Source organism: Nipponia nippon, unplaced genomic scaffold (genome assembly GCF_047370975.1).
Source record: "Nipponia nippon isolate SJK-2023a ecotype South Korea unplaced genomic scaffold, ASM4737097v1 scaffold_13, whole genome shotgun sequence".
In the NCBI taxonomy this organism is placed as follows: domain Eukaryota; kingdom Metazoa; phylum Chordata; class Aves; order Pelecaniformes; family Threskiornithidae; genus Nipponia; species Nipponia nippon.
This window is the reverse complement of record NW_028262324.1, coordinates 15,939,415-15,955,353: the sequence shown is the minus strand read 5'-3', so window position 1 is coordinate 15,955,353 and position 15,939 is coordinate 15,939,415. Positions and strand designations below refer to the sequence as shown.

General features: G+C 63.6%; 1 protein-coding gene across 5 annotated transcripts in view; it reads right to left on the bottom strand.

Moving 5' to 3' along the window:
* HELZ2 (helicase with zinc finger 2) overlaps positions 1–14,155 on the bottom strand; it is a 31,073-nt gene extending 16,918 nt beyond the window's left edge. For 2 of the 5 annotated variants that reach the window (XR_015702967.1, XM_087749941.1), the window contains exons 1-6: positions 9,440–9,510; positions 3,194–4,332; positions 2,906–3,089; positions 2,399–2,506; positions 1,223–1,746; positions 215–847 (exon numbers count right to left, since the gene is read on the bottom strand). Coding sequence is in view for 4 of the 5 variants with exons in the window: in XM_087749941.1 (XP_087606067.1) it covers positions 215–847; positions 1,223–1,746; positions 2,399–2,506; positions 2,906–3,089; positions 3,194–4,194 (2,450 nt within the window). In the remaining variant the exon portion in view is untranslated. Of the gene's footprint in view, positions 1–214; positions 848–1,222; positions 1,747–2,398; positions 2,507–2,905; positions 3,090–3,193; positions 4,333–4,908; positions 6,783–9,439; positions 9,511–10,520; positions 10,645–14,025 lie in introns of those variants that run through there. The other 3 variants (XM_087749942.1, XM_087749943.1, XM_087749944.1) reach the window with 3 other exon arrangements.
* Between the last annotated feature and the right edge of the window lie 1,784 nt (positions 14,156–15,939).

Genomic DNA, 15,939 nt, shown 5'->3' with positions numbered 1-15,939 from the left:
GGCTTCTTCCTAGCAGGAAGCGCAGCAGCAGTTCAAGACATATTAAATAAAAATGAATTTATTTAAACAAGTAATTGAAATGCATACTAAGAAAAGGGCAGCTCAGCTCCATCTCGTGCACCCTGGCTCCCGCTCACCCCACCAGGCGAGCGATGGGCCAGCGCAGGGACTCAGCCTGCGACTCTGGTTGCCTCTTCCCTCACCCCCTGCTAACCTGTTAGTGTGAGTGCAGATCAGCACCCGCGTGTTGGGCTGCCTGAGGATCTCCATGGTGGCCATGGCCAAGGTGAACGTCTTCCCTGTGCCAAAAGGCCCGTAGATGAGAAGAGGTGGGACCTGCCGGCTGCTGGTTGCCTGGCCCGTGATGAAGGAGATGGCTAGTTTCTGCTTGCTGTTCCCTTTCTGTGGTGACCCAGGAGAGTAGGGGATAGAGCAACTGGCAACATCTGGCAGGACCAGCTTCTCATCCAACAGGCAGTCCACAGCCTGGTGCCACTGCCGGAACAGCAGCTGGTCGATTTGGAACTGGATCTCCACCTTGTGGGAGGTATTTGGCTCAAAGTTCAGCTCTGAGCAGCATCTCTTTGGTATCTGTAGCCAGATGGTCTTCTCCGTGGTGGCTTTATGCTCCACACTAACCTCGTAAACCCGACGGTCTACAGGTGGGTCAAGCGCCAGGAAAGCCGTGGGCACAGACCTGCTCAGCAGATACCCCTCGTCTGTGTCCGGTGAGAGGTTATAAGGGGTAGGCACTTCAGCAAACAGCTCACCAGAGTGGGCAAACTTCATCCCCATGGACAGGCTTTGCAGCATGGGGGTCAGCGAGATGGCGACCCGCAGGTTGAGTCTGAAAGGAGGAAACACCCGAATGAACAGCAGAGAACTGGCCCATCGGTTCATCGGCAACCGCCCTCCCCGCTGCAGAGCGGGGATTGCCACCGACACCCAGCGAGGGTCCACCAGCCCCCACAGCACACAGAGGCAGAAGCCATGCTTCTGACTAATCCACGGCCGCAGGACAAGACCGAGCCCCGTTCCCTCCTATCGCCACCCAGCAAGCCATCTTTCTTGGCAGGTTTCCATTTTTCTGGGAAGGCTCCCCAGGACCCAACCCAGAAGAGATGGAGACTTCAATAGCAGCACAGCCCCGAGGGCAGGGTTAGCAACGGGCCTGTGGTCCATCGCGAGGAGGAACCCCTCTGGGTCCACGCCTGGCACTTACTTGGCAATCAAAGCCTGTTCGGCTTCTTCCTCGCAGAAGAGGAAGCTGTGCATCCTCTCACGGTAGTTCAGACGGGTGATGGGAACGGTCGCACCACCCTGGTGTTGGTAGTCCAGCGCAAGAGCAGGAGGTTTGTACTTGGCCAGCAGATCCACATCTTCACCGGTCCTTGGCACGCTGGGAACGATGATCCGGTTACCTCTATCCCATCGCACGAAGTCGACAAGGTGGCTGCTCTCCCTACTGCCAGGGACGTGCTGGGGGGTCTCCCGCCGGCCCACCTTCACCTTGATCTTCTGTATGAGGACGGGGCGTCTGCCGAAGTCGAACACCACCCACTGCTCGAAGACGCCCAGCGTGCAGCACTCCATGCAGACCTCCACCAGCGCGGTGGCTGGGGAGGAAGGCAGGGTGGCCACATGCTCCCCCCGAAGGTAGTGGAGGTCCCGGGAAAGCCCATTCCCCGAGAGGTAGAAGTTGACTCCAGGTTCCCGCTTCAGTAGCGCCACGTGCTGCAGAGGCATCTGCCGGTTGAGGAGAAGACATGGGCACGGTGAGGGCAGCCCATGGGAAGAGCCCAGCGGCTGATGAGGTCCTCCCAACAGCATTTCCTACCAAAAGCTGCTGCAGGAACCAAATGCCATGCTGGACCTACGGCGCACTTGAAATTCTCCTTAAAGGAGCTCATTCCTCTCACGCAACCCCACAGCAAATATTTTAAGGTTTTAAAGAACCTCAGGTTTCAGATTTATAGCAATTGAGCCAGTCTGCTGTAAATGGGAAATCTCCTATGTTGGAGAGGACAATTAGACCCAGCGTCTTGCCCCCAACACCCACGAAATCCTGGGCAGGAAAGCAGCTGAGTCTTGTTATTTGGGGTGATACGTGGGAGGCGCTGAGAGCAGCCGGGCCCACCCCAGCCCCACCGCAGGAGATGAGACAGGAGACACGGCAGCTGCACCCCTCATGCAGGGCCCCAGCTCAGGCACCGCCTGAGCTGGTCCCAAATACCCAACACACGTCCTCGTTCAGACATCCCCAAATCCCTCTCCTCCTGCCCCTTGCAGAAATAATAATTAAAAAACCCAAACAAAAAGCCCCAAAGGACAAGGACTGCGCACAGCCGCAGGCGCTGCCAGCGGCTCGCGGCCTCCTGCTGCGCAGAGCTGGGCTTACCTGGGAGTGCACCCTGAACTTCCACCGGTATTTCATCCTCCTGTCCTCCGCCTGCACGTGCAGGGGCTGCTGACACACAACTCTGACGCCCTCGACGTGCTCAGCCATCTGTGGGGGAGGCACGAGAGGAGCGGGACTGAAGGTGACACCCCAGGGACACACTGCAGAGCCCTCCGCGGGGCCATCTTCATCCTCTGCCTTTACGCTACATCCCCCCGAGAGGGGACCGTCAGTGAATCCTCACGCTCAGTCCTCACCCGCTGCTGCTCAGCATCCCCACGCAGCAGCCTTGGGAAACCAAAGACCCACGGCAGAGCAGTGTGGCCGGGCAACCCGAGCAGGCTCTTGGGTTGCCGTCTCAAAAGGGGTGAAGGAGGGGGATGCAACATCCCTTTCTGCATCGCCAGCAGAAAGGTGAACGGTGGGCTCCATTCCCAAGCTCCTACACAAGAGGCTTCTCGCGACGCGCCGGACCAACGCGCTCCCACCCTGCCGCCCGCGACTCACAATCAACACCTCGTTGGAGCACGTCCGATACTCGGCAATGAGCCGGTCCTGGTAGGACAAGAGCCCTTCCTTCAGCGCTTGCTTCTTTTTCTTCACGGCAACCTTCACCCTCTGGATCCACTCCTGCAGCTCCTCGGGAGAATGAGCCTTGGTGCAGCTGTTCCCCATTTCGCACACGTCCGCTCTGTTGGGAGAGAGGTGTCCCTGGTGGCACGGGGGTCCACAGGGAGGCCGGCAGCTGCCTGCTGCCCCTGCCCTCTTCCCCGCTGCACCGGCTGGATGCCTTACCTGCTGCACAGCGAGAACTTGGTCAGCCCGAGGGGCGGCGCGCGGTGGACCCACTGGACAGAGGTGTCTGCCGAGAGCATCTGCATGTGCTCAATAGAGGAGCAGTGGCTCTCGAAGCTCTCCTGCGAGCTGAAGGTCACCAGGCAGACCCGGCAGTAGAAGTGCACCGGTGCAGGCGCCGCCGGCTCGCCGTTGATTCTGCAGGTCCCCGCAGCCAGCAGCAGGTCGGAGCGAACCAAGCTGTGCTCCCTCTCGGCCTCCCAGACGGCCATCTCCACGTCGCTGTGCGCGTACTGGCAGCGCTGCGGGGTGTGCTTGCAGGGCTGGCCCCTCGAGACGAACCTGCAGTAGCTGAGGCTCGGCATGAACTCGGGGCAGGGCCGGATGGCGGTGTACTGCTGCTTCCTCCGGCTGTCCGACACCACGTGCACCAGGAGGGGGTCCCAGCTCCGGTGGGACTCGCAGAGCCGCCCCTGGCCGCCCACCGAGATGCGCTGGGGGCAGCCAAAGAAGCAACGTTTGCAGATCTCCTGGAACTGCCCCCCGAACTCGCTGGCGATCTCACCAGCGACGCTGGCTGTGGCATGGGGGGCGGCAGTGGGGTGACCCCCCAGCTGCGCCTGCAGCACCGCCGCCTTCAGCTGGCGCCGGTCCAGCTGCTGCTCCCTCTCAAAGTTCCAGACCATGGCCTCCTCCGGGCTCCAGGCGAAGGTGCACTGGCTCCTGTGCTTGCTGCAGCCCAGCCCCACCACATAGTACCTGCAGACGGCGTAGCGGGCCGGGTTGGGGAAGCCAGGCCGCCTGAACACCTTCCTCCAGGCTGTGCTCCGGCGGCTGCGGCAGCGGGCCAGGAGGATCTCGTACATGCACTTGTGCTCCACCTCTCGCAGGTGGTAGGTGATCTCGTTCTCCTTCACGCTGCACTTGGAGCAGACCAGGCGCAGCTCCAGCTGCTGCTGGAGGCTGCCCAGCGACACCGCTGGGCCGTTCGCCGTCGGCATCCTTGGCGGTGGCTTGAGCGGAGCAAAATTAACGGCGGGAAGTTCCTACAAGGCGATGCCAGGGGGAAGAGGCACCGTGGAGCGGCTGGGTCCTAGCTCGCTACGTACCTGCCAGCCATTGGTGCAAGTTCACAAAGCCTGACAAAGAAACGAGGAAGAAGCGACTTAGCAGGAAACATCGGCCGGTCCCTGGCTGGGTGTACGCTGAGGCACCGGCACAGCCCGGCCCCGCTCGCCAGCCAGCAGCCTGGAGCCTCACCCAGCACCCAAACCCACCAGACACCCTCGCCCTTGGGGTCTGCCCCCCACCCGCTCGCCCACCTCTGTTCACCCGCCAGCCCAGGCCCCAGGGGAGCGGGTCCTGCAGGGACCAGGCTGCCGAGCGGCGAGGGCTCCCCGCAGGGCTCAGCTCAGTCCCCATCGGCATTTACTGCCCAATGCCGGAGGGTCCGGTGCGGTCCCCATAGCAGCCATCGACCTCCTCCCGGCCCTTGCCCGGACGATCTGACTTCCTCTTCCCGCTGCCGGCGCCTCCCCCGCCTCGGTTCGCTCCTGCCAACTTTCTCTTTCTTTTTCCTGCTCTCTCCCCTGGGTCCGGCCAGGCAGCCCCACCACCGCCCCACGCCAAGCGGGAGAAACCTGGCTCCAACCCCCCAGCCCATCTCCCTGCTGCGGCACGAAAGATTAACTGGAATTAATTAACAAAGCAACCACCCTCTTTGCTCCTCGGATGCAGCACCCACAGCCAGGAGATGGGCATGTTGGAACAGGGCCCTGCCAGCATCTCCTCCGGCCGACAGCTCGGTAAACATCCGGCTGGGAGAGCTCTGGCTCGGCGGTGAGGAAGGTGACTCACGGCTCCCTGCCCTCCCCGGCCACCGGCTCCTGCATTTGCCAGCAGTTTCCTGGGTAACCAGAGGCCAGGAGCATCCCTAGGAATGATGCTGCAGGGTTTCTTGGCTGGGCTACGCAGCTCGGGGCGAAGGGAGCACGCCGGGCTGGATCTGCGGGCAGGGTGCGCTGCCAAGCAAAGCCGCCAGCCTCGTGCCGAGCATCCGCCTCGGGCTGCTGACCCGCAGCCACGAAGGACCGGCGCTCCAGCGGTACAGGGGCAGAGCGGTATTTACGGCTGCGGTCTGGCAGACAATGGAACGGGGGGGCAAACTTTGTGCTGCTTCTGCAGAAACACTTTTCACTTTTAATTAAGACTCCTTTCCCCCACCTCTGGGATAAATGGGGTGCTGGGGGAGGCAGGCAGGGGGGTGCTGAAGCTGCTGGTCCGGCTGAAGATCCAGGCAGCAAACACTGAGCCGGGATTGCAGGGGGGAAGCAGCCGGAGCATCACCGCCCTCCCAGCTCACCCTTAGCGAGCCTCGCATCCCATCCCAGTGCCACAGCACCCACTCGCTGCCGAGCCAGGAAGAAATCACCTAATCCTACTTCTCTGCCACGCATCAGGTTGGACACGCGCTCGGCGGATAAACACCAGCCCTGTTTATCTCTCAAGGTCTGGCAGCGAGCCTGGCGCCGGGCAGAACTGCTAGTTTCTGTTTCGGTAAGCTGCGAGACTCGGCGGCGGGGTCCCATGGCAGCGCTGGCTCTTCCTCCGCCATGATTTGGGTCACTGTGCCACGCCGTCGGCTCCCCGCACCGAGCGCCAAATCACCCCGACTCATCTCTGTGCCTTCGTTTCCAAACCTTTACTTGCAGCCCTCCCGTGCAGGCTGGCAGCCCTTACTTAAAGCATGAATTATAGCCCTGCCACGGCTCTGCCTGGCCTCTTATCTATAAATTGTCCAAACCTACAGCATCTGCTGGGACCGCCGCGGTCCTGCTCAGGCACCATCACCCACAAGCTGCGTCCTGCGGGTACCTGGCCCAAAGCCCCAGCAGAGCGGCTGGACGCAACCGCAGCACAAGCGCTAAGGAAGAGCATCCCTGAGCCGGAGCGGGGCTGGGGCCAGCGGAGAGGCAGGGTGTCCCCACCCTCTGACTGTAACAAGGTCATGGTCATCGGAAGAAAAACATTTCTGCAGCCCAGCTGCTGCACAGGGTTCAACAGCTCTTTCTTTGCTCTGGTTCTACCACAAAAAAAACCCTGGGGCCGCAGCAGAGGTTTTGATGCTACCTGACTGCCGACTGATGCAGAGAAAATGCTTTGCACTGAAATGAAATAACTTGGGAAACAATAAAAATATAGGAGAGCACCTATAAACAATAAAAAGGCGGGGGGGAGGGGGACGCTGCATCTCCTGCCCAAGGGATGCTCCGCTGATCCCAGCGAGGCAACGGAGGCCACGCAGCGCTGGCAGGGGGCTGCAGACCCCGCGCCCAGGGGCAGCTCCCGCCGGACCCCCCCGGGTCGGTAACACCTGCAAAGCCCCCGGCTGCTGGGAACTGAGGCAGCGGCTTGGGGAGACCCGCGCTGCCCCGAGCGCGGCTCCGCGGGACCCTGTGCCGGGCTGCAGGAGAGGAAACCCCTGCACTTTTAGGGGAGCAAACATCCCTCTTGTGCCAGCCTGGGGAGACTGCTTGTGCTTGCCCAAAGCACGATGCCAAGAGGGAGCCTTCCCCCTCGGCTTCACCTGGGAGGTAGCTCCAGCTGGAGCTAAGCCGGACCCCAGGGCAGAGGCACATGCGCCGGCTGCCGCAGGCTCAGCTTGCCACGGTAACTCCGTGCAGGGTCCGGCAAGGTGGAGGCTGGCAGCAGGCAGGGCAGCAGGCAGGGCAGCAGGCAGGGCAGCAGGCAGGGCAGCAGGCAGGGCAGCAGGCAGGGCCGGAGAGGGACCCCAGGTCATGCTCAGCCTCCAAGAGCCTTGCAGCTCCCTTGGAGCTGGCGGGGGTGAGCAGCACGCTCCTGGCGGAACCAGGACTTATTTTGGGGCTAACATCTGCGGCTTTGTGAACGCTTTGGTTTCCCTCCGATAGCAGCTTCACCTTCCTTCCTCTGGAAGCCTCCTCCTCAGGACGAGCCCTCCTGGGAAAGGCACTCAAGTCCGGGATTTATGCGACATCTGTGCAATGCTGTCACTGGTGAAAACTCCAAAATGCCTCAGTAACACAGGCGAGAGAGGATGAAATCGGATCGCTGGCACGCGGCTCCACGGAGCGGGAGCCGAGCTTCCCGGGCCCGGCACATCCACAGCCGCAGAGCCCAGAGGACGCGCGGTCCTGCAGCAGCAACGACACCGTCCTGCTCGGTTAAACGCCTTAAGAACTACCTATAAAAACCATACAGGACAGCTGGGCTGTTACTGGTATTCATGCCTAGGCAGGGCATCCCAGTTTGAAAAAGCTAAGAGGGAATGTTCCACCTTTAAAGGGTCAATTCCCTTGCTGTTTATTTTTTTAAGAAAGCCTTTGATTTTGAGCAAGCTGCCCGAACAGGCTGCGGGCCCGGAGCGGCGAGGGAAGAGGAAGGGGAAGCGCAAACCCCTCAAAGTCTCTGCGCGGCACTGGCGCCGAATTAAAGCCTTTTTCTCTCTACAACCATCCTATACCAGCAAAGGAAGGAAAGAAAGGAAAAAGCTACAGGAGCTTTTGCAGTCCAAGGCCAGGCGGAAGAAAGATGCGGGGCACAAGGAAGCGTGTGGAGGAAGCTATCTTATGCAGCGTACGATAGCTGTCCTGCTGATAACAGAACTCTGATGTCAACGGGGCAAAATTCAAGTGCCTGAAAGAAGGTGGGAGCTGATCAAGAGCGGTATTTACCAGCAAGCCACAGACCACGACCTGCAAGCTGAATTTTGTACATTTTAAGAAAAACAACATTCTTTGCGCTGGTCCTGAGAAGGCCAGCGTGGTGTTTAGGGCCGCTTGCATCCCGCTGAGGGGGGAAACAAGTCGCTCTTGCAGGCGGAGCGCCCGGTTTACTGCGTGCCCAGCCCCGCACCCGCTCGCGGCCCCGTCGGGGCGAGTACCTGCCTCTCTCCCCATAGCACCCACCCGCAGCAGGGACCGGCACGGGGACAGGCGCACCCGCTGCCCAGCACTGGTCCAGCCTCGCCGCAAACCACACCGAACCAAACCACACCACCGCCTCGCTGATGGCATCTCCTCCGTGCTCGGGAAGACGCTTTGGGTCAGGGCCGGGCCGCGCCACGTCCGAGCGTCGTCCCCCGGCGCATGCCTCGCGGGGCTGCGCCGACGCCAGGGAAAACCACGTTTCCCTGGAAATGGCGAGTCGAAGCACGGTCCTGGCAGAGAAACGCTCATCGCGCCTCCGTGGCCAAGTCCTGCTGCTCCGCACCCCTCTGCCATCCCGGCCCACCGGGAGGAAGGCGGCCTTTTTGTCAGGTCTCGCCTTGATTAATTATTGACAGGAGATTAGGCAACGCGCTACGCTGGAGCGAGCCAAGTGCCCCTCGATCGGAGCAAGCGAGGTGGGTCAGAGCGCCGGGACAGCCCCTCGCGGGGATGGGGACCCGCCAGCGGCACGCCCGGGGGACCGCGGCCCCGCGCCCCGGTTATCGGCCCCGGCCGAGCGCTGGCCCCGGCCACCCGAGGAGTTTTTCCTCTCGGCTGCGAGCGCTCGGAGCAGCGGTGCGAGCACAGCACGGCGTCCCCCAGCACCCTGCGAGCAACCGGCGCGGCCGGGCTGGATGGAGGGGTTTGGCACTGGTGGAAGGGGAGTCACACCGCGGGTGCCACCCTGTCGCCTGCAGCCGCTTTCCCTCCTGGCTGCACCGGGGCCGCGGCCCCTTCCTTCCTGGGCAAAAACCAACCTCAGAAGTTCCCGGGGCCCCTCTTTTCCCCAGCCTTTTCCAACAAAACGCTTCGCTCCGCATCCCGCCCGGAGAGCTGGCGCAGCCCTGCCAGCCTGGCTGTGGCGAAGCGGCAGCCGCGACACCGCTGCCCGGGCACCCGCAGCCCCGGCACCCGCAGCCCCAGCCGCGGCCGTGGCCTTACCCAACTGTGAAAAGTTCACCGGCGGCTCCCAGCCCGCGTCCCCGCAGCTCAGAGGCGGCGGCAGAGAGGGGAGAGCCGCCGGGGATCGCTCCCCGCAGCCGGCACCGCGCACCCCCGCCAGCCCGGGGCTTTGCACCCCAAAGCTGCGTCCCGCGGGGGCTCCGGTGCGGGCAGGGATGCTGCGAGCCGCGGCGGGGGCTGAGCGGGACCGGCACCCCAAAACACGCCGCAGGGCTACGGGGAGCCCCCCGAGCCCTGCAGCACCCCCGACCCTGCAGCACCCCGGGGCGCTCCGCAGCCCCCCCCGCCCTTGCAGCCCCCCCCGCTCCGCTCTCACCGCTGCCGGGGGGGAGCCGCGGACTCGTCGCAGTCGCCGCTTTCGTTTCTGGGGCCTCCCCGCATTCAAACCGGGGCCGGACTTCGCGGAAATTGCATCACGGCGGCCCGGCCCCGCCCCGCCCCGCCCGCCGGCACCGGAGGGGGGGGGGAGCCGGCACCGGAGGGGGGGGGGGGGAGCCGGCACCGGGGGGGGGGGGGGGGAGGCGGCAGCACTGCGAGCCCCGGCCCCGGGGGTCCCCGGTCCCGTCCCCCCGCTGCCGCCCGCCTCCCGGGGCCGCTGCTCACCCGCGCAGGGTCGGGGCTCTCCCGCACTCAGCCTCGGTCCAGCGCCCGCGGAGCGGCGGCACCGGCTCCGGGGAGTAAAAAAAGAGCGAATATTCGGCAGCAGCGGTCCCCAGCCCGGCCGGGCCCCCGCCGGCTCCTGCTTAAAAAGGGCTCCCAGGAGGGGCGAAGGGCGCCCGTTTCCTTTCTGCTCATCAGCATCACTTTCGTTTTCCACGCCTGCCCCTGCCTGCCGACCTGCACCCAGCTGCAGAAAGTTCAACCTCGAGCCAAAAAAAACCCAAACACCCAACCAACCCAACACCAAACAAATCCACCCCCAGCAGCAGCGAGCGCGCTCCGAGGCGAGCTGCGTCTCATCTGCAGCGGGCTCGGCGCAGGGCGGCAGCACCCACGGCCTGGGTGGCAAGAGCCCGCACCCTGGTCTGCGGGCACATGCCACCGCACAAGCGCCGTCGCCTGACGCTCGGCACCGGGGACGTGAGGGGTCCTCGGCCCCCCAGCGCTGCCCCTTCCCCGCTCGCCGAGCCGGACCCACCGCGCAGCCCCAGCATCCTTCCCCTGCGCGGTTTGGTGCTGCTGCAAATTTGAGGGTGGTGCACACAGATAACCGGCAAGCGCGGCAGCCCCGCTAAACACCGCAGCCTGAGAACCCCCCCAAAACACACAGATCCAAGCAAAAGGCCAAAGGCCCCCCCGGGGGTTCCTCCAACCCCCCCAGGAGCAGGCCACAGCCGGGAGGCCGTGGCAGCGCATCGTCTCACCAACCCCGCCACGAGGCTTCAGAAAGCACCGACCTGCAGAGCGGATGCTGCGCTCGGACACAGCGACAGGGCTGGGCTCCAGCCTTCCCACCTAATTATCTTCGTGCCAGCGGCCAGCTGCAAGCCCTGGAAAGCAACCAGGCAGAACTACCACACCTCCAACTACGAGGGACCGTAAGAGATCACAGGCACCAGAGGCAAAGTTTCCCTGCTGACAGCAGGGTTGTTAAAGCCCTCTATCGAGGGACGGGCGCATCGTGCTTGGTGACACCGGGCAGACGCCCCGACACAAAGCCAGCGTCAGCAGGGGAAATAAAAGCTCACCCTCGAAACGAGCAGGAGGAGGAAATGCCGAAGCGCCGGGAGGCAGCCCATGGGGCACGCCGGCGGCGGGAGCAGGGGAGGAAGGAGGGGCAGGGAGCGGTTTCTGGCATGTTTGTCAACACCAAAGGAAGGAGGAAGAGGAACGATGTTTTTGCCCTCCTGCTTTGCACGGTCGCACCCATCGGGTGCCTCGGAGAAAGCCCAAGCCTGCTCCTACCCAGCAGCACCCCAGGGAGCCCCAGGGGAAAGGGGCTCTCACACCAAGGAGGGGTGCGGTGCTGCACCGGCCTGCGGGCGCAGGATGGACCCCACCGGAGCGGCAGGTGGCCGTGCAAACCAGCCCCCCCGGGCAGCAGACCCGCCTGGTCCGTGCACCAAAGCCCCATCACCGGCAGCCCTGCGGCTGCGGTGGCTGCCTGCGGCAGGCCCATGGCCACAGCTGCGCCCTGCTCGGCTCTGCGTTTTGCCACCAAGGAGCAAGCGGGCGGCTCAGCCCCGCAGCAGGAGCTGACCCCGCTGAGCCCCCGCGCTTTCCTGCCCGGGAAGGAGCCTCCCGGCCTTTTCCTTGCAGCAGCCGTAAGACCCGTTATCGGTCGGGGCGGCGCGGGGGCCAGCCCTGCCCAGGAAAGGAGCGGTCCCTTCCCCTGTGAAGACGCAGCCCCGGAGCCGAGCGAGGCCAAAGAGCTCGGGAAGGCACCAGCTCCGGTTCCCAGCCCCGGCACGGAGCGAGCGCAGGCACTGGGACGGAGCCTGTCCTGGTTTGCCTTGCCAGTGGGCAGAAATCCTCCTCCCTGCAGCACTGACTCAAACCACAGCAAATGCCTCTGTAATAGCCCAGGTATCATCAAATAGCAGTAAAAACCAGAAACAAAATACCCTCGAACGACCCCCCGGGTGCCAGAGCCAGGACGGGCAGCGCCAGGCTCAGCCGCGCAGAGCGGCCGTGGCATCGAGGCTTCGCTCCGATTTTTACAGGTGAGATGTTTGGAGGCTTCACTCTGATTTTACAGGCAGGGTATTTTTCCCTAGAGCTCCAGCTCAAGGAGCCAGGAGAAAACAGCTTTCACCATCGGATCTAAAGCTTCCAGCCCTGCTTGGCGTGCGTAAAAAAGCAACAGAAACAGAGAAGAAACCGCGGGCTCTGCTGTTACTTAGTCCCTGGCCGGCAGAGGGGAGAAGCCCCAGCCCAGGCCAGGCAGCTGCGGCGGGCGCAGGGAGGAGGCAAAGCTGCGTCACCGCATCGAGCGCACCGGGGCGGGGGAGAGCCGAAACCCAGGATTTGCCGATTTCAGACAAACCAACCCAGCTGAAAGCCGAGTTTCGGTTTCCATTCCTGCCACGCGACCGACAGCCACGGAAGGGTTTCTCCACGCAGCCATTGCTGCTGCCCCGGGGGGGCTCAGCCACAGCCCCCCAGCCCTGGGCACGCTGCCTTTTGTGCGCTGCACAGCCACCCAAGGACAAGCTGGGACCCGGGAGGGCCTGCCCGTGAAGATGCTGGAGCATCTCCCGCCCCGGTAACAGCCCTGCCCAGCCCAGAGAAACCCAGTGACGGAGGAACGGGCGATTTCTCGCAGCCTCCCGCTCCCCGGCAGCCCGCAGGCAGCAGCCGGCAGGACCACGGCACAGCTCCGCTTGCAACACTGCCGGCTGGATGCCGGGGCAGCGGGAGCCTCTGCGGGTCTTTCCCAAACGCTGCAGGCTGCTCCTGCGGATGCCTGGAGGAGAAAATGCAAGCGGCCATGCCTCCATCACCGCACAAAACAGAGAAAAACAGGGACTTGGCATGAGTCATCCGCAGCCCTGATGTAATTTGTCTCTGGATGCGAGTCCTGCACGCCTGGCTGCGAGTGAAGCAGCCCCGGGCTCCCCACGGGACGCTGCTCGGCGCCAGGGAGGGAAGGGGAGCAGGAGCGAGCACCCCAGCGGGCCCTGGGAAGGCAGCTGCTGGCTGCACCGTGCTGGCAGAGCGGGCACCGGCAGGCACAAGGGAGCCCCAGCCCTGCTGCAGGGACCCCAGGCTCACACGGCGCGTTGACCCACTGGGATTCACCCCAGTGCTCCAGTTGTGGGGTGCACAACACCCGCTGCATCCCCAGGAGCCCGCCCCAGCTCCGTGACAGCACTCGGGCTGTGGGCACAGATGCGCCGGGGAGGGCAGGGCTGGGGGTCTCCCCAACACAGAGCCCCGGGCCTCGGTGCCGCCATCAGCACCGTGGGGATGACGCGCTCCCCGCGAGCGATGCTCCACCCCGCTGCTGAGACCAGGGCTGAGGAACCAGGATCAGACCGACCATGCACCCCGCCGTGGGACCTTCCCCCGGCCGGGGCCTCTTGCTCAAGCCCCAGCGGCCGCATCCTTGCCGCTTCCAGCCCAAGGCCAGCTATCTACACGCTAACTGACCATCTCTATTTACAGCTCACTCTAGACAACTTCCCCGTGCTTTTCCTTCCCAAGCCTCAGCCCCAGCCCTACCACGAGTTACCAACAGCCCTGCAGGCACCCGGCTGCCCTCCGCAGAGCAGGGAGGCACTGGGTGCCCTCGGGGGTGGCACAGCCACCCCAGGAGCGGAGCACGCTGCCGGGAACCCATCCCAGGGCGTCACAGCCGGTCTCTCCGGGGATACAGGGCCGCGCCACCGGCACCTCCCTGCCCGGCCACTCCAGAAGCTGCTGCAAAGGGAGAGGAGGATTGCACCAGCCAAAATCCGCCTGCGGAGCTGTTATTGCCTGGGGAGCTGTTTACATCCCTACAAAGTGCTGCCTCGCAGGGGAAAGTGCACCCACACTGGGAACGCTTTGCCGACGAAGCGATCTATAGTCTCCGGGGCAGGTAAAGGCGCAGGGAGCTGGGGAAGAGCCGCTGCCTCCTGCCCGCTCCCAGCTCTGCCCCGGCACTCGCCGCCCGCTGCCGTGTCCCCAGCACCACCCACACCAACGTGGAGATGCCACGAACTCTGGCCCACTCCACGCTGAGATGCCACCCTTGAAGAGGAGCCAGGAGGCCCCTCCAGCTGCCCCCTTCCAACGTGGCCGTCCCCTCTCAGCCTGCAGCCCCCCGATAACCTGGATGGGTTTGTGCAAAGCAGAGATGGCCAGTGCAGGGTGCTCAGCCCACAGCTCCCAAGGGCTGGGCAAACGCCCCAACGCTTTCCAGCCCCCGGCACTGCGAGGGGAAGGTGTCCCCGTGGCCGTGGAGGGAGCTTCACTCACCGTCGCAGCGTGGGAGCAGAGGGCTTGGGGTGAGAAACGCAGCCCCGTGTCCAGCTCAGCACCGCTGCTCACGCTGGAGAGGCAAGAGGAGGCTCCCGGTGACCACAACCGTGTATTTCCTTGGTCTGACATAACTAACGCTGTCCCAAGCACAAAGATAGCACGGAAGAAACAACCGTGATATCTTAGCAGCAGGCAGCCTGGGAGGGAAAAGCCTCCGATTAGGCGGGACTCCTCCATATCAGCTGTGACCCCAGGGTTCAGGCTTGCCAGAAACAAAACAAGATCTAATGCCTTAGAGGAATAAATAATTTTTCCTCCTGATCGCACACCATAACCCCTCTAAAGGCAGCTCGAGGAGCTGGTGGTTATCAGCGCTGGGTGTAGCCGGGTCCGCCCCAGCCGCACCACGGACGACCAGACTTTGGAGCCGCGTTTCGGGCTCCGCAGCCCCGCGCACACCCTGCCCGCGCCAGGGACAGCCCGGGGACAGCCCGGCCCTGCGCGGCACCCCGAAAAGCGCTCGGCTCATCTTCATAACTGCTGGGTGCATTTCTAAGTTAAAGCTAAGTTAAACCCCAACTTTTTAAAAGACCCCTAAACTACCTCCAGACAGACGCTGCTGCTCCCAGCACCCACTGCTGCCTGGGGACACACGGGCGGGATAGGTGAGCGCTCGGGGGCTCCCACCCACCGGTGGGCACTCAGGTGGGACGGACAGACCTCCCTCTCTTGCTTCGCCCACCTCAGCCCGGCATCCTTTCAAACTCAAAGCGCCTTGCGAGGCAGCTCTGCCTCCCCAAACCCGTCGGCTTCAAAGCCAAGCGCTCCCTTCGCAACACCCCCCTGCTGCTGGCCGTGCCCGCCTCACCAGGGCTGGGTTTGAAAACAGAATTCATTGTACACGAAAACTGCGGTTCCCTGAAAACACTGAGTTGCTGAAGCTACGGCAGCTCCTGCCCGCAAGAGAGGACATGGGAACCTTTACCCAAGCACGGGAGCATGGAGAGGAGCCCCCCTGCAACCTCCTCCCTGTCCTGCAGGAGCACCAGGGACCTCGGTGCCCATGGCAGGGGCCGGGGGACGCCGGAGCACCCGGCGCCGCTGAGCCGCGTCCTCGCCCAGCCACCCCAGCGACCGCGGCTGAACCGGCCGCGGAGCGGACACCGTGCCAGAGCAACGCCCCGGCCCCGCGCACCTCCTCACCGCCGTCCCCACGGAGGGGCCAGCCTGGCCACGCCGTCCCCCTCCCTGGGGCGAGGAAGGGGTTCACATTCATCAACCAGGAGGAAGGAAGCAATAGTCAAAGCTGGCCTGGCAGAAGAGGCAGAATTAGCCAATGCTGGATTGACGTAATGGTTTCACTGGGGCTGACACACAGAACTAGAGGTTTCCAAACAACCCTGAGGCTAACAGAGGGCTCTGCCTCCACACAGACACACGGCATCCGTCCGTCTGCTGCCACGGGAAAGAGCCAAGCATCCACTTGAAGTGCAGCCGCCCCCGGGCTTCGTCTCTGGGCTCTTCCCCTGGCGCAGCGCACCCACACGAGCTCTCCACTCCATCCTGCTCCCACCGTGCCTCCCCGGAGCACCGGGACACGCCGGCACAGCCACAGCTCCCAGCTCAGCCGGGGCAGCCCCGTCCCACAGCCAGGACGGAAGATCTGCATGACTGCTGCTCTCATCCAGCCTGGTCTCCACCAGGCTTGCAGGGTGGCACCAACCCTTCCAGCTCCTGAAATTAAAAGCATCATCTGCAAAGAAAAGAAAAGAAATCTTATAGCACGAACACGTTTGGGATAAAACTGCTCCCACTCACAGAGGTAGCACCGAAATCGCTCCAACTCACGTCTGGCAGGGTCCACCCCAGCACCGAGAGGCTTCTCCTCCTCCCTCCAACAGGAGAATCGCC